At 45.0% G+C, this 27,742-nt stretch overlaps 1 protein-coding gene across 2 annotated transcripts in view; it reads left to right on the top strand.

The window, feature by feature from the left end:
- Nucleotides 1-27,742, top strand: part of LOC136628559 (F-BAR domain only protein 1-like) — a 138,230-nt gene that overhangs the window by 25,549 nt on the left and 84,939 nt on the right. Inside the window, exons 1-5 of one of the 2 annotated variants that reach the window (XM_066604555.1) lie at nt 17,340-17,414; nt 20,454-20,528; nt 20,610-20,751; nt 26,806-26,958; nt 27,057-27,161. In XM_066604555.1, coding sequence (XP_066460652.1) covers nt 17,410-17,414; nt 20,454-20,528; nt 20,610-20,751; nt 26,806-26,958; nt 27,057-27,161 — 480 coding nt within the window. In that variant the 5' untranslated portion in view covers nt 17,340-17,409. Of the gene's footprint in view, nt 1-17,339; nt 17,415-20,453; nt 20,529-20,609; nt 20,752-26,805; nt 26,959-27,056; nt 27,162-27,742 lie in introns of those variants that run through there. The other variant, XM_066604554.1, reaches the window with a different exon arrangement.

The following is a 27,742-nucleotide window of genomic DNA, read 5'->3' on the forward strand; positions in this document are numbered from 1 at the left end:
TCTGTCCACGGACGATTGTGCATTGCGTTACTCCAGCCGCAAGTAACTCAGTGCATGCTTTCCATAGTGTTGCTACGGAAAGCGCAGCCCCCTGTCCACAACCTGAGAATCGTTGCGATTCTCCGCTCGCAGGACTCAAATTGCAGCATGCTGCGATTCTCCGCGGTGAGCCTATCTGTCGGATGGACTCACTGCTGAGACCTGTCAGCCTTTCCCCCCACCCAGATAAGGAAGTGAAGTGAAGGGAGAAGGATGAGTCATCATGCTTGTTGAAGTCTATGAGAGCAGAGTAAGAATCACACCTTAGGCCTTCCTCACACATGCGCTGCAGTAAGCACCACGATTTAAACACTCAAAAGTAGAACAGACTCCGCTCGAAAATTGCGGCACTGCGATCGAGCGGCTGTGTGACCGTCTCCCATTGAAAACAATGCGAGTGTTATACTGTGATTAGCGTGGTGCTGAAAGCGCCGCGGTAAAGCGCCTGTATGAGGGAGGCCTAAGGGTCTTCATGGAAAATCGTGTGTATAGTCTCGAAGGCTATAATGGGGCAGTGTGCTGTCCATACCCTGAAAATACTCGTGTAGCCTGTAGATCTTAAATGTAATCCTTATTAAATATGTCAAATGACCAGAGTAATGAGTTCCTATATTGCTTAAAGTATCGCAATTTTGTGGGAATTTTTTTTTTATAACTATATGAAATCTATATAGATCCAAAGATATAAGTCCCAAAAAACCAGGGCTGCTCATTTGTTGGTTCCTATTAGTAGCTGAAGGGAAAATGTTTAATTGACCAACTTGCCATCCAGATATGTTCAGAACTCAGTCCTGTGGAAGTTAGATTAATTTTATATTAAATTGACTAGATAATCCCAGGGTCAAAGCGGGACAGGGGTGTGGCCAGGGGCGGGGCTTATCACAACGTATGATTTTTACCTCTGTCGTTATATAAAGTACAGGGACCCGTCAAAAAAGACAGGCAACAAATTCCGCAGCATTACCGCATTCAAAAAGTCAATCGGTACAATTGGTGCAGATTTTGACTGGAAATCAGCCGTGTATCTACAGCTGACTTTATTCTATGTGGCGCTCCCTTCACTGCTGACCAGGCTCTGGGAACTGGAAGCCAGGAGTGCTGATGGCGGGAAGCCTTTGGCGGAGGTGAGGGGGAGCGCCGCATAGTATAAAATCTGCTATGGATACGCAGATGACTTTCTGTCAAAATCCACACCAATGGAATGCATTTTGACTGTTTTGGATGCGGAAATGCTGCATAACTTAGGCCGCCTGCAGACGAGCGGGTCGGATCTGGCGGTGAGGGACCCGACCTGAGCGCCTGCAGAGACGAGCGCGTACTCACCCGCGCCCGGCGGCCCCGGCTCTTTCATGTGCCGGCAGCCGGCGCATGCGCAGACCGGAGCCGGCGGCCGGGTGAGTGACGTATCTGTGCGAGGCTCTGCGAGCTCCGCACAAAAATAGGACATGCCGCGGTTTGTTTGCCGCGCGACATTTCGCGCGGCCAAACCGCTGCCGTCTGCATAGGAGTGCGTATTGTAATGCACTCCTATGCAGGCTTTGAGCGGCGGATTTCCGCCTGTGTGCAGGTGGCCTTACTGTGGAAATTTCCGCTGCGGACAATCTGCGGCATTTGTGCCACGTGTAAACGTACCCCAAGTTGGCTTGAGGTATGCTGCCACATGCAAGGTGGCCTCAGTAGTAATAGTGACCACCTTATTGGCCTTGATAGTAATACTATTACTACCGGGGCCGATATAGGGGTCGCTATTAGGAAAAGTATCCCCCTATCGGCCCCTGTAGGAAAAAAAAAACTCCTGCTTATCCACGGCCAACTCGCAATGTCAATTGCGGACAGGCGGCGGATCGGACAGATTTCATTGATGTCAGTAGTGTCAGGAAAAATTCTGCGTACAGCACCAATCGGGCCCACCCCAATGCCCCGCTGCCGGCGGTAAAGAAGAGACACCACACACGGAGGTCTGGTATAGTTCCTCACACGGGGACATGACTGCGCACTTTATTACAGAATACATGAGATCTTATACCCTTTGGTCTCATCACTAGGAATGGGTGATGGGCTCATTGGCTCAAATTCACCGCATAACCATATATGTAAAGTCCGGATGTCCGGCCTGAGACAGTGAAAGTTATATATACGTAGTTGAACAGTCGTTATCTTGATACGGCGCCTCTGGGAAAACAGCCAAGCACGTGGCCTTCGTGTTCGGCTCTGTATTATCTCTGAATTTCTGGACACATCTCTCTCTCAGCCTTGCAAACTTTTGGAATATCTGATGTAAGGCGACAAATAAGTTTTTCTCATTTTAACTTTGATTAGAACTTGCATACAGGTATAAAAACATAAAAAACATTTGGCAATATATACATATACCCTCACAGTAGAAGTCGTCTATGTGGGTATCGCAGGGAAATAAAGCATGCTGCGATTTTAATTGGCGATCAAAAACCACAATTGGTTCAGGCTATGCTGGCACTGCCTGCATTACTGACCTTTATTCATGTCAGTTAGCTAGTGCTGTCTTTGAGGTGCATCATATGTATGGATCCAGGACAGTTCCATATGACTAACCCTCAGGTACTCGATAAGCAGAAGCCCTGCTTATGTGAAGCATCCAGTTCTCCCCTAAAGCCAATATTCTAGATGATGAACCTCTATAATGAATGTGATGCTGCCTGCTACAATTCCCTTTAAGGGGCTGTTCATATTAGGATTCTCATGTATGCTTAACGTATGTGTTAAACATGCATGAAAAAAACGTATATAAACGTATGCCATTTTAACCACTTAGTGACCACCCCATACTTATGTCCTGCTTTGTAGGATGTCTGCTACCTCCCGTAACTGACAGAATGGCGCTGTCGCGTTCACAGCCTGCATGGCTTTAATCCGCAGAGGAAGCATGTTTTTACGGCCTTGGGGATTAAAGTCCTGCAGGCTGTGGACGTGACCGCACCATGCGTGCCAAGAGGTCGTCGCTTCCACGCGCAAAGGGCCGGAGGCCTGGGAAACTTAAAAATTCCCTGCTCCCAGCTAGAATGAGTAGCTGAGAGCAGGAAGCTGTCGCCAGGAACCGCTGTATGCGTTTCACAGTCACATGATCTCTGGTATCCAATGGATAACAGCGATCCTGTAAAAGTTTAAAAACCGTTTTTCTTCATCTTCCCTCACAGATACTATCCGTGAGGAAAGATGAAATGTCGTACCTAAGGCCCCCGTGTTTTTCCGCAGACCTTACCTTGGCTGCTACACATGCGCCCATCGCCAAAATGGCGGCCGCATGCGCAAAAGCCACGGATTGCCGGGGTAATTTAAAATCTCCACGCTCCTAGCTACCTAATGTAGCCGAAAGCCCGGTGATTTCACTGGGGCTGCGGTACACAGTTCTTGGTCACGTGATTTGCCGTTATGGATGTTCCAATGCATAACGGCGAACACTTTAAAAGTTAAAGAAAAAAAAAAAATGTGAGGGGAGGTGAAATTACCTACCTAAAGCCTCCGGTGATATCCCCCGACAGGATCCTTATGCACGGACCTTACCCCAGCTTTGGCACATGCTCCCGTCACCACAGTGGCGGACACAAGCGCAGAAGCTAAGAGAGGGCCCGGGAAATTTAAAATCTCCTTGGTCCTGGCTACTAAAGGTAGCCGAAAGGCTGGAGCAGTGACCGAGGGCTGCGGTCACATGATCGTCAGTTATCCAATGGATAATGGCAATCACGTAAATGTTGAGACAGTTGACGTTGGATGCCCCGTTCGGCTTGGGCCTTTTGCATACAGACAGAAGATTAGGGCCACAATGGGTATGTTTCTGAACACCGGACAAACAAGGGGTATCCATTTTTAAGTGCAAGTCTTAATTCATGTGTGTGCTGTACACCGCTCAAAGGCTCTACAAGTGGGCAATGGGGCCTAAAACCCCTAGCAAAATGTCTGTTCTGAAAGTCACCGGCTGCTCTTTTTGGTTTGGCCCCGTTGTGCATACAGACAGAAGACTAGGGCCACAACGGGTATGTTTCTGAACACGGAACAAACTTGGTATTCGTTATGGGGTGCATATCCTCATTTTCATGTGCACAATAGAAAGAAAACAATTGTCTTTAAAATTACATATTTGCAAAAATATGACTTTTTTTTTTTTCTCCTCCTTAATTGCATTACCTCCTGAAATGCAACACTGGGGACAAAATACTCCTGACACCCCTCAGTGAATACATTAAGGCCTCACGTCCACTGCTAAAATAAAATTAAGAATCCACAGCGTGATCCGTGCCCCGTAGGGATGCATTGGACACCCGCAGGTAGTTAAATGCCTGCGAATGTCCTTTTCCCCTGAGGCGCGGATTGCTCAATTTTTAGTGCGGGTCTACCGCGGGGACGGCTCCCGCAGGAAGCCTATGGAAGCCTGTCCGGATCCGGAGCACACCCGCAGCTGAAAAAAAAATGCAGTGCCCGGCGCATGCGCGCGGCACGCTGCTGGCGGGCCGAGCACATCCACCAGGCCGAGGAAAGAATATCCAGCCGCGACGGGGAACAGATCCGCAGCGTCCGGACAGGTAAGTTTAATCTTCTTTTTAGCCTCATGTCCGCGAGAAAGGAGGGACCCTCTGTGGGATTCTGCATGAAGAATCCACGGCGGGCCTGATTTTTTTCCCCGTGGACATGAGGGCTAAGGGGTGTAGTCGTAAAATGGCTGTTTCTCAATTATTTCTGTGAGAGGCTTATAGTCAATATTAAATATGGACTGTTATATGTCCAGGATTTTTCTGGTTATATTTGGTGCCACTGTAGGTTAACCCAAGTCAGAGGGACGGTATTGATCTTGCAATCTCCCTGAAGCGTGAGGGATTTTATATTGACAGTACACCACAGCAGGCAGGAATTACCCCTCTGAGGTGTCAGAGATAGGCCTTAACAGTCAGCAAGGCAGAAGACAACTCTGCTGTGACATTAAAGGGGTTGTCCCGAGGCAGAAACGCAAAATTTTATATTAGCCCATTCCCCCTGTCACCCCCTGTCATAAACCAGCCCTTTTGAGCGGTTATAAACCGCATTGTACTTACCGGTTCGCAGAAAAAATGACTTTTAAAACTTCTCCCTCTAAGATGGCGCCTGCGGTTTCCCTGGATGCGTTCCACGGTGCACCGCTCGCTTCCTGGAGGCCTTCATGCGCGCTCCCGAGCGCCCACCGCACCACAGACACCTCACTTACCCTGGCGGCTGCTGGTCCCGTGTAGCTCCCGGCTGCTGATCGTCCCGGCTGGCTGCTCCTGGATGGTCCCGGCTGGCTGCTGCTGATTCGGGGTGAAAGGCAAGACTGCTCCTTCACCCCTGTTTAAAGGGACGCCGGGAGCTGAATAGCCGCCCCTGCGCGCTCCCCTGCAGTGATAGCTCGTCTGCGCATGCGCAGACTAGCTGTATCGCGTGGGCACGCTGGAGAGGCTCGTACACAGAGGGAAGAGAAGAGACTGCGCAAGTGCGTCTAAAATGGACTGGTGTGGCAGAAATTAGACGGCACCATAGCAACGGGGACACAGTGACAGCGCGAGGACGGAGGTAAGTAATTGAATAACTTCTGTATGGCTCATATTTAATGCACAATGTATATTACAAAGTGCATTAATATGGCCATACGGAAGTGCTTACCCCCAATTGCTTTCGCGGGACAACCCCTTTAAAGGGGTTGTCCCGCGCCGAAACAGGTTTTGGTTTTTTTTCAATAGCCCCCCCCCCCCCGTTTGTCGCGAGACAAACCCGATGCAGGGGTTTAAAAAAAAAACGGATAGTACTTACCCGAATCCCCGGGCTCCGGTGACGTCTTACTTACCTTGCGAAGATGGCCGCCGGGATCTTCACCCACGGTAGACCGCAGGTCTTCTCCCATGGTGCACCGTGGGCTCTGTGCGTTCCATTGCCGATTCCAGCCTCCTGATTGGCTGGAATCGGCACACGTGACGGGGCGGAGCTACGAGGAGCAGCTCTCCAGCACGAGCGGCCCCATTCAGAAGGGAGAAGACCGGACTGCGCAAGCGCGTCTAATCGGGAGATTAGACGCTGAAATTAGACGGCTCCATGGAGACGGGGACGCTAGCAACGGAGCAGGTAAGTGAATAACTTCTGTATGGCTCATAATTAATGCACAATGTACATTACAAAGTGCATTAATATGGCCATACAGAACTGCTGAACCCCACTTGCTTTCGCGGGACAACCCCTTTAAATAGGTCAAGTCTGATAACTTCAATAGGTCTAATCTCAGGGACCTAAATGTGCCTTGTTGATATGCCTCTATTCTCACACCTTAATAGGTGGTATCCTAGATTATATCTGCTGAAGCAACATATAGTGGACGGTGTTAACACAGGATAAGTGAATCAGTATTTTATGATATCAATTGATTTCACTTCTGTGTCACCATCATACAAGCGTCTCTAAATCAATTCAGAATAAATGGATCTTATATTTGAAATATCCTATATCCTATTGTACACACCTCATATCTTAGTTTGTACTACGTGTGTGTGTGTGTGTGTGTGTGTGTGTGTGTGTGTTTTTGTTCAAATTTTAAATAGATTATTAAAAGTTATGTTTTAAGGTCCAAAACAGTGACAAGGTTTTGCAAACTATTTTGGACTTTCCTTGCCCCAGTGAAACTTTCATAGTTTTTAAAATGGGGTAATTTGTGGGAGTGTCTATCATTTCGACACCTATAAGCCTTTGCAATCTCGGCTTGGTGCAGGAAAACAAAATGTTCCTCAAAATGTTGATAATTAATGTTAAATTTGTACGTCTCCTAAATGGTTAAACGAAAAATTTTCAAATGTGCGTCCAGAATAAACGAATGGAAATATTTCTTATCAAAAATTTCTACAGTACGTTTGCAAATATTTGAGATACTGCAACTGGAAATGTGAGAAATTTCAAAATGATCCAGATTTTGGCACTTTTAATATATACAAATTCTCGCGTCATCCCGACGGCCCCATTACGTATGGAGGTTGCCCTCTGACCCAGGTAGGGACAGGAAGAGTTTAAAAGCACCTCCCCTTTCCACCATGCTTTAGTGTCTTCCTGTCCCTACAGTGGGACAGAGGAGCAGCTCCAAGCAAAACTGCAGGAAGAAAGGAAAAACCTACCGCACGCTGTGCGATCCCCCTGGAGGGGTGGAGGTCGGGGCTGCACACTCCCGAGTCCCTGCATCCCCGACCTGCGCCGCCGACTGAGCCGTAAGTCGCCTCAGCAGCGCTGGTCTCCCTCGCGCGGTCCGCATGTTCGGGCTGCCGCGATGGGATAGTTCCTCCTTGCAGGGGAACGGCAGCGGCGGCCTCCCTGGTCCTCAGCGCGCATAGCAGTGACGTCATCCGGCGTTATGACGTCACGCGCTCAACGTAGGGGGCGTGGCTACCGGCGAGAACATGGAAATGGGCGCCAAATTCAAAAATCCTCCCCATATAAGCAGGCAAAGCTCCATGGAGGATCCTGCTGACTGCCAGACAGTGTATGTGAGTATGTCTACCCACGACAGCTCAGCACGAGAGGGAGAGACTGAAACCCTACAAACTGTAAGTAGGCTATATGCCAAAAGGAATGCGCAAAATGGTCACTTGTACCAAATCGGATGCATGTATGTTCCCCTTTTCTCTCCCCTCTCCCCCACTTTGCATGGGTAGATGGATAAGGAAGGTCCAAAGAAAACGGACCCGAGAAAAAAATCGAAAAAATGCGTCCTCTGCAGCAAAAGGCTTGAGGAGAGCTATAAAAAGCCCCTATGCGAGGAATGCACGGGAAAAATACTTGCAGAAGAAAAAGCGGCGTTTAAGTCTGACATCCGCTGTATGATCAGGGAAGAACTGCAGGCCTCCATGGCGTCCCTTCCCCAGGCCCAGCCAGGTCCGTCACGGGTCCCTAAAAGGCCAAGGCAGACCGAATCGGCGAGCTCAATCTCCGGTGAATCACTGGAGCTCCTGTCTGAAGGAGAATTAGAGGACCCACCAGTTCCCATAGAAGATGAGAGAAAATATTATTTCTCATCAAGCGACATTGCGCACCTCATCAAGGCGGTGAGGGAAACAATGCAAATTGAAGAGGATAACCCGCCTAGGACAATCCAAGATGAGATGTTTGGCGGCCTCCGGTCCAGGAGAAAGACCATGTTCCCGGTCAATCACACCCTACAACAAGTGATCGCAGACGAATGGCAAGAGCCGGAAAAAAGAATAGCGGTTTCAAGAGAAATCCGAAACCGGCTCGCGTTCGCTACTGAGGACGTCCGCCTGTACAGGGAGACCCCTAAGGCGGACATCCAAATTGCAAAAGTGGCCAAGAAAACCCTCTTGCCCTTTGAGGACACTTCCCAGCTGTCTGATCTGATGGATAAAAAGATCGACGGATTATTGAAGAAAGCCTGGGAGGCCAACATCCCTTACCATTGAGGCCAACATAGCCTCAACTTCTGTGGCCAGATCCATGGTGCTGTGGCTAAACAGGCTGGAAGCCTCCATCAAGGATCGGGCCCCCAGAGAGGAGTTAGCCAGTTGTCTTCCCCTCCTAAAAATGGCTACTGCTTTCCTGGCTGACACATCAGCGGAGACAGTGAGATACGGTGCAAAAACCGGAGTCCTCAGCAATTCAGCGAGAAGGGCATTATGGCTGAAGACATGGGCCGCAGATATAACATCTAAGAACAAACTCTGCGCCATCCCCTTCCAAGGGGAATACATGTTTGGGCCTGTCCTGGACAAAATCCTAGAGAAAGTCGGCGACAAGAGCAAGACCCTGCCTGACAGACAACCTTTCAGGAAGTCATCCTTTCCGAGGAGGACACACCAGCCACCTCCCGAAGTTAAAGGAAAAGGGAAGACTGGAAGATGGTCGTAACCCAAGGGAGGTCGGGGTAAGGAAGCTCGACCCTCTCCTGAACAAACAGGGGGTAGATTAGCAGGCTATCTAAGCCAGTGGCAGGGGATAACATCTAACCCCTGGGTACTCCAAATAATCGAAGCAGGGTACTGAATCGAGTTCCACTCTCTATCCCCTAGGAGATTCCTCATAACCTCCCCTGGGTCCCTACAGGAACAAGGGCACCTCATAAAAGGTGTACAGGAACTCAAGAACCTAGGGGTCATTACACAAGTCCCTGATCATGAAAGGGGTGAGGGATTCTATTCCCCCCCCCCCTATTTCTAATCAAAAAACCAAACGGTTCCATTAGGATTATCTTTAACCTTAAAGCCCTAAATTTATTTTATACAAAAAATTCAAGATGGAAACCGTAAGATCTATTGTCTCACTAATAGACCGGGATAGTGTAATGTGCACTATAGATCTCAAAGATGCATATTACCACGTCCCAATAGCTGCAGCCCATCACAAGTACCTGAGATTCGCTCTGCGGGAGGGTGACAGGATCCAACATTATCAATTCACGGCCCTTCCATTCGGAATCTCCACCGCGCCTCGGGTGTTCACAAAGATCATAATAGAGATGGTAGCCTATTTCAGACAGAACGAAATCCGTATATTTCCATATCTGGATGACTTCTTGTTAGTGTCAAGGACAGAGAAGACTATACGTATAGACCTATCCATGGTCTTGTCTACCCTAAACAGTTTAGGGTGGATAGTCAACAAACAAAAGTCCGACCTGAATCCAGATACACAGAAGGTATACCTGGGTGTATTGCTAGACTCCCACATCCAGGAATCCCGGCTTCCATCATCTAGGAAGGAAGACCTTATCCAAAGAGTAACCTCCCTCTGTCAGGCTACGACGGTTTCTATTAGAGAAACAATGAAGGTGCTGGGCATTCTGACAGCCTGCATTCAGATAGTCCCATGGGCACAAGCCGATACCCAGCAACTACAAGGATTTATCCTTGCCAACTGGGACAAACGGCAGACATCCCTGGATAAGAAGGTGAGCCTGTCCGTCTGAGTCAGAGTCCCTACGCTGGTGGACCTCGCAGAGGAACCTAAGCAAAGGTACCTCCTGGTCACAAGAACCTACTGTACCCATCACAACAGATGCCAGCAAAACGGGATGGGGAGCGCAAGTAGCCGACCTAAATCTACAGGGAATCTGGGACCCCCAAGTAGCTAAGCGATCATCAAATTTCAGAGAATTAAGGGCAATCTGGGAGGCCCTTTAGGCAGCAGAACCCCTTGTAAGAGGAAGGCATATAAAAATCCTGACTGATAATATGACAGCTCTGTCGTTTGTTCATCACCAGGGGGGAACGCGACACCCACACCTGCAACAACTGGTGATAAAGATACTCAGATGGGCGGAATCCAACGTGCTATCTCTTTCAGCGATCCATCTAAAAGGGTCCACAAACATCGTTGCCGACTTCCTGAGCACACAGAGCATCCTTCCAGGAGAATGGGGGCTGAACCAGCGAGTCTTCGACCAACTAATCTGCCAGTGGGGAGAGCCGCAGATAGACCTGTTCGCCACGAGGAAAAATTCAAAGTGCCGGGACTTTTACTCGCTGAACCCAAAAGACAATCCGTGCGTGGTTGATGCCCTGTCCCAAAACTGGGACATGGACCTAGCCTACGGCTTCCCAAACCCCCACACCCTCAGGAAAATCCAAACCAGCCGGGTGTCAGTCATACTAGTTGCCCCTATGTGGGACAAAAGGCCCTGGTAGCCTCTGCTAAAAATGTATAACCCGGCCTGCACCACCATGCACCAGTCAGTCTCCACGCAGCATGGGTCTCCATGGAGGGCCGGCATCTCGGACGCACAACAATAACTTCACAAGGGTGCTGTAAGGTCATGCACGATGTGGGGGGGCATAGCTACCGGGGACCCAGAAATGGTGGCAAAATTGAAAAACCCTCCACTGACGGGCTCTACTCCTGTGGAGGTTATCCTACAGTCAGAGGAAGTGCTCCAGCATGTCGGCGTGAGAAAGCTCAGCAGCACGTGAAGGAGAGGCAGACCCCTTGCAAACTAAGTGCCATCTATGCGTTTTTGGCTTATAGGCAAAGTCACTGATTTAAATGCATACTTTTTCCTTTCCCCTATTCTTTGCGTATGTTTTTCTGACTGATAAAGAGGGTCTGAAGGTTAAGATGGACCCCCAAAAAACGGGCCAGAAAATGCGCTATCTGCAATAAGAGATAGGATGATAGTTGCAAAAAATCACTATGCGAAGGAAAACTTCGGCAGAAGAAAGGAGTATGATAAAGGAGGTCTCCATGGCATCACTCCCTCATACGCCTGGTCCGTCAAGACCTTCTAAAAGATCGACGCCAGCAGAGTCGCTGAGTTCGATCTTGGAAGAATCCCTGGAACCCCTTCAGAGGGGTAATTAGAGGATCAATTGCCACAAGTGGAAGAAGATAAAAAATATTTCCCTTCTGATGACATGGAGCATCTCCTCAAGGCACTGAGAGAGACCATACCATGCACGTTGAAGAGACCCATCCACTAAGAACCATCCAGGATGAAATGTTTGGGGGGCTTCGGTCCAGAAGGAAAACTCTTTTCCCAATAAATCGTACGCTAAAACAAGTCCTCTCGGATGAATAGCAAGATCCAGAGAGAATGCTTGTAGTCTCAAAGAAATTCAAAAACAGACCGGCGTTTACACCAGAGGATGTGGGCATATATAGGGAAACCCCGCAAAGTGGATATGCATATAGCCGAAGTATCCCCTATCTGAATTACTTTCTGTTGGTTTCAAAATCAGTGAAAACTATGCGCACAGATTTGTCCATAGTCTTGTCAACGTTGTGAGATTTGGGGTGGATTTTGGAGTAAATAGACAAAAATCAGACCTGATCTCAGGTACGCAGAAAATATATCTAGGAGTACTCCTAGATTCCCACACCCAGAAATCACGGCTCCCCTCTTCCAAGGGAACGGACCTCATCCAGTCAGTATTGTCCCTATGCCAGGCAACACTAGTTTCCATTAGGGACGCAATAAAAAACATTTTGGCCTAACAGCCTGTATACAGATAGTCATATGGGCCCAAGCTCATACTTGACAGCTACAACGCTTTATCTTGCTACCCTTTTGAGGACGTGTCCCAACTTTCAGACCCCATGGGCATGAAGGTTGGCAGGCTAATAAAAAAATTGTGGGGAGCGACTTCCTTCACCATGGAAGCAAATATTGCTGCAACATCAGCCAGATCCATGTTTCTGTGGCTAAATCAAATTGAGGCCTCGGCAAAAGAGCGGGCTCCCAGAGAAGAAATGGCAAGCTGCCTTCCCCTCCTAAAGATGGCTACAGGATTTCTAGCAGATGCTTCAGCGGAATCAGTGAGATACGGCGCAAAAAACAGTTTTGAGCAACAACTCACTATGGCTGAAATCGTGGTCGGCAGATATAACATCTAAAAATAAGCTCTGCGCAATACCCTTTCAAGGAGAGTACATGTTCGGCTCTGTCCTGGATAAAATACTTGAAAAAGCGGGGGATAAGAAAATTCTTCCGGATAGGTCGTACAGAAGACCATCCTCCTCAAAGACACAGCAGCCACATCCAGAAATCTGTTTCAAAATAGGTGGAAACAATGCGCACAGATTTGTCCATAGTTTTGTCCACGTTGAGCTTTTTTTTTTTTTTTTTTTTTTGTGTGGGTGGAGGGGGGGGGGGCGGGTGGATAGTAAATAAACAAAAATCAGATCTGATCCCAGGTACGCAGAAAATATATCTAGGAGTACTCCTAGATTCCCACACCCAGGAATTATGGCTCCCCCTTCCAAGGGAAAGGACCTCATCTAGTCAATATCGTCCCTATGCCAGGCAACGCATGTTTCCATTGGGGACGCAATCAAACTTCTTGGCCTACTAATAGCCTGTATACAGATGGTCCCATGGGTCAATTGTCCTACTCGACAGCTGCATCGCTTTTATCCTTGCCCTCTGGGACAAATACGGCAGATCTCCCTAGATAAAAAGGTGAGCCTATCCGTTTAGGTTTAACAGTCTGGTGGACTTTCCAGAACAACTTTAGCAACGGTACCCCTTAGTCACGAGAACCCTCCATATTAGTTACGACGGATACGAGAAAGAGGGGCTGGGGAGCACAAGTAGCTGAACTAGCTTTTCAGGCAACCTAGGACTCCCGACTAGCTGCATGCTTGCCCAATTATAGAGAGCTAAGGGCGTTATGAGAGACCCTTTTGTGTGGCAGAACCCCACCTCAGAGGAAGGCATGTCGAAATTCTGACAGAGAATATGACAGCCTTGTCATTTATTCGTCACCAGGGTGGAACACTGCACCTCCACCTTCAACAGTTGGAGGCAAGAATACTACGCTGGGCGGCATCCACGATACTATCCCTCTCAGCAATCCACCTGAAGAGATCTACAAATATCATTGCAGACTTTCTCAGCAGGCAAAGCATCCTCCCAGGAGAATGGTGCCTGAATCAACAGGCCTTCAGTCCCATAACACATCAGTGGGGGCAACTACAAATCGACCAATTTGCCACAAAGACAAATGCAAAATGCCAGGTCTCAATGCAAGGGACAATCAACGCGGGGTAGACGCCCTATCACAAAATTTTGGATGTAGACCTGGTTTATGCCTTTTCCCCTGGTGACTCATATCCTCAAGGTTCAGGTCAGCCGAGCAGTGGTAATTCTAGTCTCCCCTATGTGGGACAAAAGGCCTTGTTATCCTTTATTGAAGACCCTAGCAATCCAGGGTCTGCTTTGGTTACCAGTCAAACAAGATCTCCTATTCCAAGGTCCACTAACCTACTCGGGAGTCGAGAAACTGAAGTTCGCTGCCTGGATGCTGAAGGTATACTACTTCGGAGAAAGGGCCTCAAACAAAAAGTAATTACAACACTGGGTTAAAGTCGCAAACCTGTAGCCACAGTTATATACAGCAAAGTGTGGAGGAAATTCTCGGACTACTATAACATAGATCTGAAAGACACCCTAAGTGTAGATATGCCCATAATTCTTGACTTTTGGCAAGCAGGCCTAGAAAATGTTTTTAAGCCCTAAAAGTGCAAGTGGCAGTTGGGGTCCTGTCTGGATTTTCCCCTAGCAGAACCTCACTGTGTCCACAGGTTCCTAAAAGGGGCTGACAGACTCCGTCCTTTTTATCAGGGAAACTTTTCTAGCCTGGGACCTAAACCTGTTCCTAAACAGTTTCTGTAAGCCATCATTTGAACCCCTCATACAATTACTCACACTTAAGGTCTCTCTCCTGGTTGCCATAACCTCTGCACGGAGAGTGGGAGAGTTACAGGCCTTATCTTGTGTTGAACCCCATATAATAGTGCAAGATGATAGGATCATTTTTAACATAGAGCCCGCTTTCCTTCCGAAAGTAGTCTTTAAATTTTTCACAGAGAACAGACAATTACCCTACCATCTTTTTGCCAAGATCCCAGTAATGACAAATTCCATAATTTGGATGTGAGGGCTGTTCTAGTGTATCTAGAGGCTACCCGATCCTTCCGAAAACACAATAACCTTGTCCAATTTCGGGGGGCCAGGCAGAGGAAAGACAGCATCTAAGGTTACCACAGAAAGATGGATCAGGATGGCCTTCCAGGAGGCATACAAAACCTGGGGTCCGTATCTTCCTGAAAATATCAAAGCCTGCTCTACAAGTTCCCTCCCCTTCTCGTAGACAGAGAAGGCACAGGCCTCCACTGAACACACTTGCAAAGCGGCTACCTGGTCCAGTCTGCACACATTTATAAATCATTATAGGGTCAATGTGCAACTTGCCAAAGACCTGGCATACGGATAAAGTCCTTTAGGCAGTAGCCCCACCCTAAAAATACTTTGAATTTAGTATTGATCCATATGTAACGGGGCCATCGTGATGACGACCGGAGAAAGAAGGGATTACTTACCGGTAGTCCTTTTTTCCGGGAGTCATGACTGCCCATAGTTCCCTCTCCTGTAGAATATTCTTTTTCCGTTTATTCGATATCCTTTTACACTGAGAAAATTTCGGTTCAGTGTACATCGTCCACCATAATAATTTGAAGGACACTGAGAAGATGGTGGAGGGGAGGTACTTTTAAAGGCTCTTCCTGTCCCTACGGAGGTCAGAGGGCATCCTCCATATGTATTGGAGTCGCCATGATGACTCCCGGAAAAAGGACTACCGGTAAGTAAAAAAAATTTTTCTTTGTGTACTGTAAACTTTTTTTCTTAGTGCTCATACGCAACGGGGTGTATTATTGCAATTGGATCATTCACGTGAGTGTATTTAAAAATTTATTTTTTTTTCACCCGATGTTCGTTTGCATGAAAGCTTATTTGGCATTGTAGTGAACGTGCGGCCTCAAAATATGCCAGAAACCTGCTTAATTAAGGCCCATTTAGACACAATGATTATCGCTCAATTCGCACATCTTCCATCTCTTGAGCAATAATCGTTGTGTCTAAACGCGCAGCTGTCGTACACTTTTCGTGCATTTTTCTTTGATCGCTAACTTTTAGCTTGCTAAAGGTCATCGCTGGGCCTTATCAGTGCCTCGTGCTGAATTCTCAGCGGGATACAGCTGATACTATTGTTTTAGCTGGTATTCTGCTCAGAGAAGAAATCACAAGTATGCACAAGACAAGTGGTCCAGCTTCTCTTCCGCATACCCGGCTCGGAGGGCTCAGCTGTAGAACAGCTTGGCACTCTGAGAAGAGAACAGCTGTATGCAGAAGATAGCCGACCCGCTTGTCTTCTGTATACAGCGTGAGCTTCATATACACACTAATAAGCTGTTAAGTAGCTAATTAGCTACTTAACGGTTTATGCAAAGTGAATGCTCAAAACTGTCAGTCAAACGTCAGTCCTAGAAAATCCCTTCAACATTAAATGGACAAAAAAAAAGTTTAAAATGCTGCAATACTCAAAACTAAAGTCAGCTTTAAAGAGTACCTGCACATTCACCTTCGGAGCCCTTATTTCGTCTGCTGTCTTTAGCTCCTTCTACATGTGAATACTACCCCGTATAATGCTACATAAGCACATTATGGTTGAATTCCAACTGCTAAAGGAGCGCCCCATAACAGCCAACGGACTAGAAGGGCTCCGAATCTGGAAGTGCAGGTACTCTTTAATGCGTTAAGAGCTGTTTGTACAGCTTTTGGTATCCATTCCTGTGCATCCAGAGGCTGCTTCCTCCCCTCTGGACGCAGACTTGTGTATAATAGACTATTTGATGGACCAAAGGCCTGCATCCAAATATTACTTGCAACTATTTGACGTTTTTAGAATGAATCCTGCTGGTACCTGATACTCCATGGGCTTATTACATTATGTTCTAGATCACCGCTCAGGCTGAAATATTCTTAGCAGCCAACAGCTGAGTCACTTCATTAGGAGTCTGATAACCTTATCAGTGTTCTACATAGGAATCTAAATGGCACTTCTGAAGGAGTGCTAAAGAGAATATGTAAGATTTGGAGCACTAACTACTCCGTCACTTTCAGCACTATGTAACGCACAATATGATGGAAAGAAATGGACCTGCTGACATTGGAATTTCTATAAAAATGACTTGAAATGTTATGGATCTGCAAATACCAATGTAAATCTACAAGTATTCAAAATGTATTTATTTCTTAGAGGCTGTCTGGCAACGGGTGTGCTACTGGGGCCACTGTGGGGGGGGGGCGTTGCTACTGGGGTCGCTGCGGGAGAGGGGCACTGTTGCTACTGGGGCCGCTATTATTGGATCAATAGTTCATTGCAGAGGTCTGCCTCTCTGTATCCTCTGATTAATGGGCCCAGTGTTGGTGCTAACAGTGCTCGAAGCAGATGGTGCTGTCAACACTGCAGCAGCCTGGTTTGGTACAACAGGCTCAGCTTCCATTGAATTCAATTGCAGTTGTACCTGCAGTACCAAACTAGGTTGCTTCAATACGGACAGCATTATCTGCTTCCAGCGCTGACAGCACGCTCACCATTCTGCTAAATTGCATGCACCTTAAGCAGAAGAATTAAATACTAAAAGGGGTTCTGTCATTAAAAAAGAAAAATTCTATACTTGCCAATTTCTCCCTGGTCAGTCTACTTACCAGATCTTCACCTCCCCTCCATCTTCTCCTGTTTCTTGCAGTTCAGAGGGGTCCCTTCACTTCCAGCTGCCTGACTCTTCCACTTCCTGTGAGGTTACGTACATTGCCGGCAATCTTCTGCCTGCCCGGCAATGTATGTTATGTCACAGCTCACATGCCAGCAGAGGGACTGTATCTGCTTCAGAGATTGCTCATGCAAACTAACTCTGAAATAGATTACAATTCCTCCCTAGGAAGTGAACGCTACAGCACAGGGTTGTGACCTTCACTGACACAGCCGGAAGGAATGTGAGGAATGCAGCCTTCATAACAAGCTGGCCAGCATACCCCGGGCACTGGAGAAGCTCAGCCCAGGGAAGATGTGGTAAAGGGACTAGGGGGGGAATTGGGAGAGTATATAGATTTTATTTTTAATTTTTTTATTAATTAATTTTTTTGTTGACCAAACCTTCAGTGGCGGGTTTCTTACCACCCTGTCAGACCCACCAGGGCAGTTTTTTTGAATGGGCCAATCATTAAATTTCAACAAATTTTCCAGTCGTGTTCCAAGAGCCATAACCTTTTCATTTTTCCATTGACACAGCCTTATGAGGGCTTCCTTTTTGCAGGACAAGTTATACTTTTCAGTGGCATCATTTTTAGGAGATATATAATGTATTGCATAAGTTTTGTAAAAAAAAAAAAAAATTGTAGGGAGATTGGGGGGAAAAAAAAATTTTTTTTTTTTTGTTTTTTTTGTCTTTCCTTTTTACGGGATTCAGCCTGCGGCGATACCAAGTTTATACAGTTTTTTGTTTTTGTTTGTTCTATTTTTGTACACTTTAAAACCTTTTTTTTTCTTTCTTAAAGGTCTGCTTTTGTATTGCCACTTTGCAAGAGCTATATTAATTTTATTTTTCCATTACCAGAGCTCTATAAGGCCTTTTTGTTTTTTTGTTTTTTTTGCGGGATGAACTCTAGTCCTCATTTATCTCATTTTTAGGAATATGTAAGGTTTTTTTTTTTTGGTTTTTTTTAAATCACTTTTTATTCCATTTTTTTTCTAGGGGCATAATTAACAATCTAATTCTGGTATGTTTTATTTTTCACTGCATTCTCTGAGCAGTATAAATAATATATAAAAGTAATTCTACAGGCCAGTACGATTATGCCAATACCAAATTGTAATAGTTTTTTTTTTTTTCTTTTTCGTTACTTCACAGTTTAAAAAAAATAAATAAATGATGGATTTTACACAGCTCCCGTGTAAGGGTTTTTATTTTGCGGGAGGAGATGTATCTTTTTATTTGTACCATTTGTTGATCCGTGCAGCATTTTGATCACTTTCTATTCCACTTTTTTGTATGGTAAGATTTTTGCGACGTCTAAAATTCCCCCCCCCCCCCCCCCACCCCCCCCCCCATTCTGTGCACCCTGCAGATTACCCTTTTCCCGCTCCAGGACATACATTTACGTCCTGCAGCTTTGGGGTATGTATGAAGAGAGGTCGCAGTATTATAGCTGACACCTGCAGGCAATAACTGCAATCGTAAAGCATTACATCATACTTCAGGAGCGATCAAAGCATCGCTAGTTGTGATCCTCCAGGAGGGCTTTAAAAGAGAAAAGAGTAAAAAATAAGATTAATAAAGTTCTATTTATTGCAAAAAAAAAGGTAGTAAAAGTTTAAATCACCCTGCTTTTGCCATATCTATATTAAAAAAATCTAAATCCTACAAGAAAAAACTCCTGCATTCGTAGGAGTCCGATCTATCTATTTTTTTTAGTCTCCGAGAAACAATGCAATAAAAAGCGACCAAAAAGTCTTGTGTATTCCGAATTGTTACTAACGTAAACTACAGGACATCCCGCACAAAATTAGCCCTCGCACAACTATGTCATCAAAAGAATTAAAAAGTTATTGTGCGCAGAAGATGAGGCAGAAAATAATTTAGAAAGTTTAAATGTCTTTGAAAAATACAAGTACTACAGCAAAAAAAATATATGAAAGTTTGGTATTATAGAAATCGTACCGACCCATAGAATAAAGTTATCATGTCCTTTTTGTTGTAGTTTGTGCGCCGTAGAAGCAAAACGCACGGAAAGATGGTGGAATGTTGTTGTTGTTCATTTTACTCCACTTTTAAAATGTTTTTCAGTACATTATATGGTACTTTTAAATGGCACCATTCAAAAATACAACTTTTTCCACAAAAAAACAAGCCCTCATGCAGTGACGTCTGTGAATAAATAAAGGAGTTAGGTTTTTTTTTTTTTTTTTTTTTTTTTTTTTTAAAGAGGGTAGGAAAAAACGAAAAGAGGAAAAAAAACAAAAAGGGCCTCGGCATTAAGGGGTTAAATGTACTAACTTTCTTCTCTGGGTCACTACGAATGCTGGGATACCACATGTGTAATTGTGTTTTTAATGTTCAATTTTTTACAAAGTAAAGGGAGAAATGTGGCAGTTTTAGTCTTATTTTTTTAGAATTTTTTTTTTTTTACTAATTTTTTTCACTTTTTATTTTTCTCCTAATACTCTGCTATGCTGAGGCATAGCAAGCTATTAGGCTATGTCATAGCCTAATTTAGCTGGCAGACCCAGATGCTATATTCAAGCCTCCAGGTGCCACAGAAACTCATCAGGACCCCCTGATCACATTGCAGAGGTCCGATAGTGACAGCCCCATTCCATGCTGTGGTCTCCTAGACCGCATGTAAAGGGTTAAACAGCATAGATTGGAAGTTTTCTCCATTCTCTGCTGTAAGAGCTGGTGACCAGCTCTCCCTGCCAGGAGGACCATCAGCCGGCTTCTGACAAGCCGATGGTCTCCGTGGCAACATGTAAACAAAGCAGTGCAGGAGTTTAAAAAAAGTTGCAAAAAGTTGCCGGCAGATCAGAAATATCTTCCTGCTTCTTTTTTTAAAGTCCTGCACTGTACTATGTGGGACTGTGCAGGCAGATTACAATGCCACAGCTTATGGCATTGTAATCTGCAGGTCCCATAGTGAAACATAGCCTGGAAATCTACCGGGTTATATCACCATAGGCAGTGGAGCTCGTCCCGGAAAAGTTCAAGGCTCGCCACTGAAGGGGTTAAGGCTCGTTTCGCACAGTTTTGCAAAAAAACGTTTAGTGCTTTTTCTTTGTTTGTTTGGTTTCTTTTTTTGCCTAATTTGCATACCTTTTTTTTGTGGGTTTTGGCTTTTTCTGTAGACTTTTCGTGTTTAAGACTTGAAAGCTCATGTACAAAACGACACAACATAAAAAAATGTCAAACAAGTTAAAGAAAAAATGCTGGCATTATAAAATGTTTTATGAAGTTTAAAGTACCAGAAAGCTTTTGTGTGAAGGAGCCCTAGTTCATTTGAAGGGGGTTCCTGTGCCTTTTACCTGGTCTAACCTCAATGTCTGTCTGATTTTCAGGGCAACTGTTGAGGAGGCGTATTCAAAATCTATGCAAAAGTTGTCCAAGATGGTCAGCAGTGGAAGCCACCTGGGGTAACATGATTTATTAGGATTCATTTATTTCTGCTTCGTTTATACTTCATTCATGGCTTCAAATCTGTTCTTTCTCTGTAGAACCTTCGCCCCAATGTGGGAGATGTTCCGGGTTTCTTCAGACAAGCTGGCCCTCTGTCATTTAGAACTAAGCAAGAAGTTGCACGATTTAATAAAGGACATAAACAAGTATGGAGATGAGCAAGTGAAGGTGCATAAAAAAGTAAGCCTAGGTGGTCCAATTAATCTTTTTTTTTTTTTTTTTTTAAACTGAATCTCAAAATCTGGGTTCATATTAATATGATCCTGATCCGTGTTTCTGTCTGTGCGTGTATTAGACAATGACATGTAAAAGGGAACAAATAAGGGTCCAATGCCATTGTACCTAGTCGCATCCAAAATGGATCTAATGTCCCATGGAACAGAATATTTTTGAATTTTGCCCTAGGGGAAAGATCGCTTGTTTCTGAAGAAATGCTAGTTCCATCCTTTTTGTAATCAAGACAAAATTGAGTAGTAATGTTTGTTGTACACATCAGTCCAGACAGAAGAGGTTATGTAAGAGAAAACCAGGCAAAAAGGCGGTGCCCGTGTGTAGAGGGTTATATATTGCTAATTGGCAGTTGGAAATGTGTTTTTGTTTTTTTTTTTTTAATCACCTTTTCTTCTCTTGAGCAAGAACTTGGAGTGTTCTGACTCAGTGGCCAAAGAGACTACAGATCATCCATTTCTTAATTTTAGCTTGACCAATATATCTTTAGCAGATTCAGGCTTGCAAGTTGGACCGAACACTACGTGTACTTGAGTCTTATAATTTTAGTGTTTTGTTTTTGTTTTTTGCAGTTATCGGTTCAACTCTCTCATTGCAGGTGTCCATGTGCGTAAAGTCCTTTGATTCCATCACAACCCAACAGTATTGGACTCAAGACCCACTCGGGTTAATCTTGAACCAGTATGATACCATATGCTAGAGGCAACAAACCCTAAAGTAGAACCTTTAAAATAGAACTTTTCTTGCTATATGATAAAATTAATTGCACTATATAAATTTTTTAATTCCATATCAAGCACTGTTGACAGTTTGGACTGAATGCGACAAACCTTTGCCTCCATGTCAATAAAGACAAGTATAAGGAGCCTAAACTGCCCTCCCTGTAAAGTAGAAGGCTGCATATGATGAGGCCCATAGGTGAAATCTCTGCGGTCAGTTGCAGATCAAGCTGGATGCCGGCACTCGCTACTTAGTCTGCTTATACTGACCCCGGTCACGAACAAGTCCCTGCTATGGACACATAAAAGTAGCTAAGTGTCTGCCATTTCAGTTGCTAAGCGAGTGGGAGATTATCTGGATTTTCCCCTCACATAGTAACTGAGCGGCTGATTGACAAGCTGAACTGCAGTGGTGGATAAAGAACCACCCAACATGTTTCACCAGACAGACTGGCATCATCGGGGGGTAACAATGGGGTTATGGATGAGCTTCACTTGATTTCATAGGCCTATTACAGATGGCCATAATATGACCACATTTAGGCCTCATGCCCACGGGGGTTAAAATCCGCAGCGTTTCTCCTGCACGCGGATCCGTGCCCCATAGGCATGCATTGGAAACCTGCGGATGTCATTTTTCCCGTCAGGCGCGAATCCGCGTGCGGGAAAAAATCCGGACATGCTCCATTTTAGTGCGGGTCTCCCGCGGGGACAGCTACCGCAGGCTTTCTATTGAAGCCTGTGGAAGCCGTCCGGATCCGTGGGAGACCCGTACCAGAATTAAAACTCGCCTGCTCCGGACGATGCGGTTCTTCCCTTCTTCGCAGCCGGATCTTCTTTCTTCGTCCCGGCGGATGTGCCCGGCACGCTGCCGGCGTGCCGAGCACATCCGCCAGGCCGAAGAAACAACTGGCTGCAAAGAACCGCATCGTCCGGAGCAGATGAGTTTATTCTTATTTTTAGGCCTCATGTCCGTGGGGCAGAATCCGCGGCGGGCCTGATTTTCCCCGTGGACATGAGGCCTTAGGGTCCATGCTCTGGACAGTACAGGGAACAAATTAGGAAGAGAGTTGTGCGGGGAGGATGTCAAAACTTAGGATGTCATCGGCAAACGTGCAGAATTTATGACTGACTGGTGCGATCTCAACGCTTTTTATGTCAGATTCTTGTGGATTTTTATTGCTGGAGGCTCCATGGATATTAAAAAGAGAAGGGGGGACAGAGGGCTGTTCTGCTGTTCATGCCCATGTGCAATGAACGAGAATTTGGTTGTTAAGGATTAGGTTTTGAACAATCTAGGTGCTGAGTCTTGTCTATTTTCGAGTTTTCTCTGTGAGACTTTGCAATGGACATATCAGGAGAGCTGATAGGTCCCCTTTAAAGGGAATCTGATTAGGATAATGGAAAGGAGAACACAAATGGTTGGTTAGCTTGTTTTTTCTGTTTTTAATCAGTATTTAGCATTCTAACAAAACGTCTTTTGTTAGAATGGGTTTGCACAGTTTTTCTTTGGAGAGAAAAACCAACAGTTTTTCGTGCAAATTCTTGTGCAAAAGCCAGAAGTTGGTCTTGTAGGAAGGATAAGTGTAAGTCCTTCCTTTTAGATTAACCATTCCTTTAGAGCCGACTTCTGCCTTTTGGCTCAAGAAAAAAATCTTTTTTTTGTTAAACACTACTGTGTGAAACCACTTTTAGGGCATGTTTGGGCAACAAACTTCTTAAACTGCAAAAATTTGACACTGATTTGAAAGAAAACCCAAAGCAGAAATCCCAGCCCAAGTCTCAGATTTGTGCCGTGGATTTACAGCTTGCTCTGTAGTTTCTGCACACAGATTTGGCTTTATTCAATTGGGCTAATCTGAGCGTGTGGCTACCTGCTGCAGCTTCCACCTCATGAATTGACCTAGCATGTTTTTGTGTTTTTTTTCTTTTTTTTTTTGTTTGGTTTCTCCTTTTCTATGCTTCTATATTTCACTACAGGGTGTGTGCTGAAGTCTAGTGAAATTCACCTTTTAAGCTTTTTCAGCTAAGTGTGTTTGAATATGCCCATGTGATTGTTCCCAACAAGAGAAACCACATAATCTTGTAGATATGATACCTTTTAATGGCTAACAAAAATACATGATGTAATAATAGCAAGCTTGCGAACCAACGCAGGGTTCTTCTTCAGGCTTAATGGATTGGATCTGAAGAGGCATGGATATTTATACACACTTATAACATACATACTTAAATAGATATGGATGTGATTGGTTCGCACTTAAAAGGAATTTTGCAACAGCAAACAAACTTTTTTGTCTAGGCACTGATAGCAGAGTGAAAGTTTTATGGTCCCTAAATTACTGTTGGGGGGTGGGGGTGGGGGGGTCGGCAGGCTAGAAATGCTACAAGAGGTACACTGACATTTTTAACTGAACACTGTTAAGGGAGTGAACGTTTATGGTTCTTAAAATTACTGTTGATGGGGGTCTTATCTGTGCAATAAATGTCTCACACCTCCCATTCACGCATTAATCCTGGGGAATATTTTAACTTAGTATTCAGCGTGTCAAAGGTTGTTATCAATTTATATTCCCAAATTCTTCTGTGGTTTTGTGACTTGAAACCACCCTTCAGTATCAAAACTCTCATATCTCCTATGTCATGTCCATGGTTAGAGAAGTGCCAAGAAAAAAAAAGTCGATGGAAACCAAAGTGGCTTGACAAGACACTAAGGGGGGCAATAAACGAAGAAAAGAAAGCGTTTAAACTATTAAAACAAGAAGGCAATGTAAAGAAAAGCTTAAAATTGCTAAGGAGGAGGCAGAAAGATTTATCGCCAAAGAGGAAAAATAACCCTAAACTATTCTTCAACTTTATTAACAGCAATCAGATTTGCACTGAGAGCACTGGCCCTTTAACGAATAATGCAGGAAAAATCATAGAAGTTTCTTTTTAAGTGTATTCACGATCGAAAAGGAAATGTCATACGAGATGCAGAGGAGTAAGTCTCCCCTTCCGCTACATATTGCATACCTTACACAGGAGGAGGTGCAGAGCCTGTTGCAGAGGATTAAAATCGATAAATTGCCAGGTCCAGATGGAATACACCCAAGGGTTCTGTGATAGCTAGACCACTATTTCTTATATTTATCGACACTATCAAGACTGGGGTTGTACCATTGGATTGGCACATTGCCACTGTAGTTCCAATTTACAAAAAGGGGTCCAAAAGAGAGCCTGGTAACTACAGGCCAGTAAGTCTTACTTCAATAACGGGAAAACTTTTCGAGGGGATTCTGAGAGACGCCATCGATGAGTACCTCAAGGAGAACAAGGGAATAACTCCTCACCAGCATGGATTCATGAAGGGTCGCTCATGTCAGACAAATCTGATCAGCTTCTACGACGAAGCAAGCTCTAAGCTGGACCTGAGAGAATCTATTGATCTCGTATATCTGGACTTCTCTAAAGCCTTTGACACCGTGCCACATAATAGGCTAACATACAAAATGAGGCAGCTCGGATTGGGTGAAAATGTGTGTAATTGGGTAAAGAATTGGCTCAATGATAGAAAGCAGAGGGTGGTAATAAAGGGTTCGTACTCTGATTGGACCACAGTCGCTAGCGGGGTGCCACAGGGCTCAGTATTAGGCCCCATTCAGGTAAGTCTCACTTCAATAAATGAGAAAATATTCGAGGGGTTTCTGAGAGACGCCATCCTAGAATACCTCAAGGAGAACAGAATAACTCCTCACCAGCATGGGTTCATGAGGGGTCGTTCATGTCAGACCAATCTGATCAGCTTCTATGATAAAGTAAGTTCTAAGCTGGACCTGGGAGAGTCTATTGATCTCGTATATCTGGACTTCTCTAAAGCATTTGACACCGTGCCGCATAATAGGCTGATATATAAGATGAGGCAGCTTGGAGTGGGTGAAAACTTGTGTATCTGGGTAAAAACTGGCTCAGATAGAAAGCAGAGGGTGGTAATAAATGGTTCATACTCCGATTGGGCCACCGTCGCTGGCGGGGTGCCACAGGGTTCAGTATTAGGCCCCATTTTATTCAATATATTTATCAACGACCTGATAGAAGGGGCTGCACAGCAAAATATCAATATTTGCAGCTAATACAAATTATATAAAACAATACAAAGGAGGGCAATGTACGGCTACAAACGGACCTAGAAAAGCTGGGGGCTTGGGTAGAAAAATGGCAAATGAAGTTCAATGTTGATAGATGTAAAGTTATGCACATGGGCAGGAAAGACTGATGTTACCAATATACACTAAATGGGGTACTGCTAGGGAAAAGTGAGATGGAAAAGACCTGGGGGTACTAGTGGACTGCAGATTTAACTGGAGCAACAAATGCCAGTCAGCTACTACAAAAGCTAATCAAGTCTTGGGATGCATAAAAAGAGGTATAGGGGCAAACGCCGAAACATTATTTTCCCACTATATAAGGCACTTTTTAGGCCCCACATGGAATACTGTGTACAGGTCTGGACACCGGTGCTCAGGAAAGATGTTACAGTGCTTGAGCCATGCTTATCTTCCTGTCCAGCCGCTACTCAGACGCCTCTGCCCTGTTCCAGTCACTGCACTGGCTGCCCGTCAAATACGGAATTCAATTCAAACTCACTACCCTCATCCATAAAGCTCTCCATAGCACTACACCGCCTCCTACATTGCCTCCCTCATTTCAATCCACCACCCAGTCTCTGCCCTCCGCTTCGCTAACTAAATCAGATTAAGCACCCCTTTAATTCCAAGAACTCCAAGACTTCTCCAGAACAACTCCAGTCCTCTGAAACGCGCTGTCCCAAACAATTAGGGGAAATCTGCGACACACAAAACTTCAGGCCTGCTCTAAAAATGTGCCTCTTCTGGGAGGAATACCACATCTCCTAATCCAAACCCCTCTGTAAATTGCCTGATAACATGCTCCCTGTCCTACTGATTGTAACCCCTGCCAGCCACAAGTAACCGCCCCCCCTACAGTCGTACCAATGCAGCCACTATACCGCTCCACCTGACCATTGTCAATGTGTATAGCCTCCCACACTCTCCACCTCGCCATACCGTGGACCTCTCCAGCCCCTTTACCTTCACCCCATTATTTGTAGTATGTAAGCTTGTGTTTTGGTATCTTGGTTATTTAAAATCTGTTTTGTAAGCGCAGCAGAATATATTGGTGCTATATAAACATTGATATTTATACCGTATATTTTACTTTTATAGATTAGATTCATGTGAACACTAACCGGCAATTTTCTACATTTATCTATTTTCTTCACTTTAAGGCCAAAGAGGAGATGTCTGGCACTTTAGAGGTTATTCAGCTGCTGCAATGTAGCTCTCAGCTTCTGCAGAAAACCAGGGACAATTACTGTAGCAGATTTGCGGAACAGGAACGTCTGAGGAGGGAAGGAGCCCCGCAAAAGGAGATGGACAAGGTAAAAACTTTGACTGGAATGATTTGCATTTGCAACAGTCAGATGTCTGTTGATCATTTATAAACTTGGGTTTGTTTTCCTGTTTTTTATTTTATCAGGCAGAGCATAAAACCCAAAAAGCGGCAGAGTCTCTTCGTGGCTCGGTAGGAAAATACAACACTGTACGAAAGGAGTTTGAGGAAAAGATGCTGCAGTCTGCTCAGGTTTGTGACCGCTTTGAGAAGCCATCTTGTGCATGTTATGGAAAAAAAAATTTGTTTTGAGAACAGAAATTACTGGTAACGTTAAGGTACGTCCTTTTGTTTAATTTCCAGCTGAACTAGTAAGTTCAAGTTATAAGAAAGAAGCAGGAATTGCGTACTTATCAAAAAAATGAAGCCTGTTCTGTTTTTCCAATACTTGTTGCCTGACAGCTGTGACATATTATTGATATAGTCCCTTGGAATACATTGAGATATAGAATTGTAGCTTTCATGAAATTTTCATGCAACTGCCACCTAACCAATACTCCAGGAAGAAACTCATGCTTAACAGTCCCACCAGAACGCATATCCTGGGGAAACTCCACTGATGACAGAAATGAGAGATAAGTATGTGACATTATAGAGGGTAGCTGGGGGAAGAGTCCAGTAAGTTCCCTTGATCTGAAGGGGATTCGGAGTCTGTTCTATTGTCAACCAAAGTTTGGTTTGGGAGTGATCAAAAAAAATCTAGGGCAGTTACCTATGGTAGCTTTATGGTATAGGTCTATATTGGGCAGGCCAGTCATAGAATCATAAAATGA

This window comes from Eleutherodactylus coqui, chromosome 5, assembly GCF_035609145.1.
Source record: "Eleutherodactylus coqui strain aEleCoq1 chromosome 5, aEleCoq1.hap1, whole genome shotgun sequence".
Taxonomy (NCBI): Eukaryota; Metazoa; Chordata; class Amphibia; order Anura; family Eleutherodactylidae; genus Eleutherodactylus; species Eleutherodactylus coqui.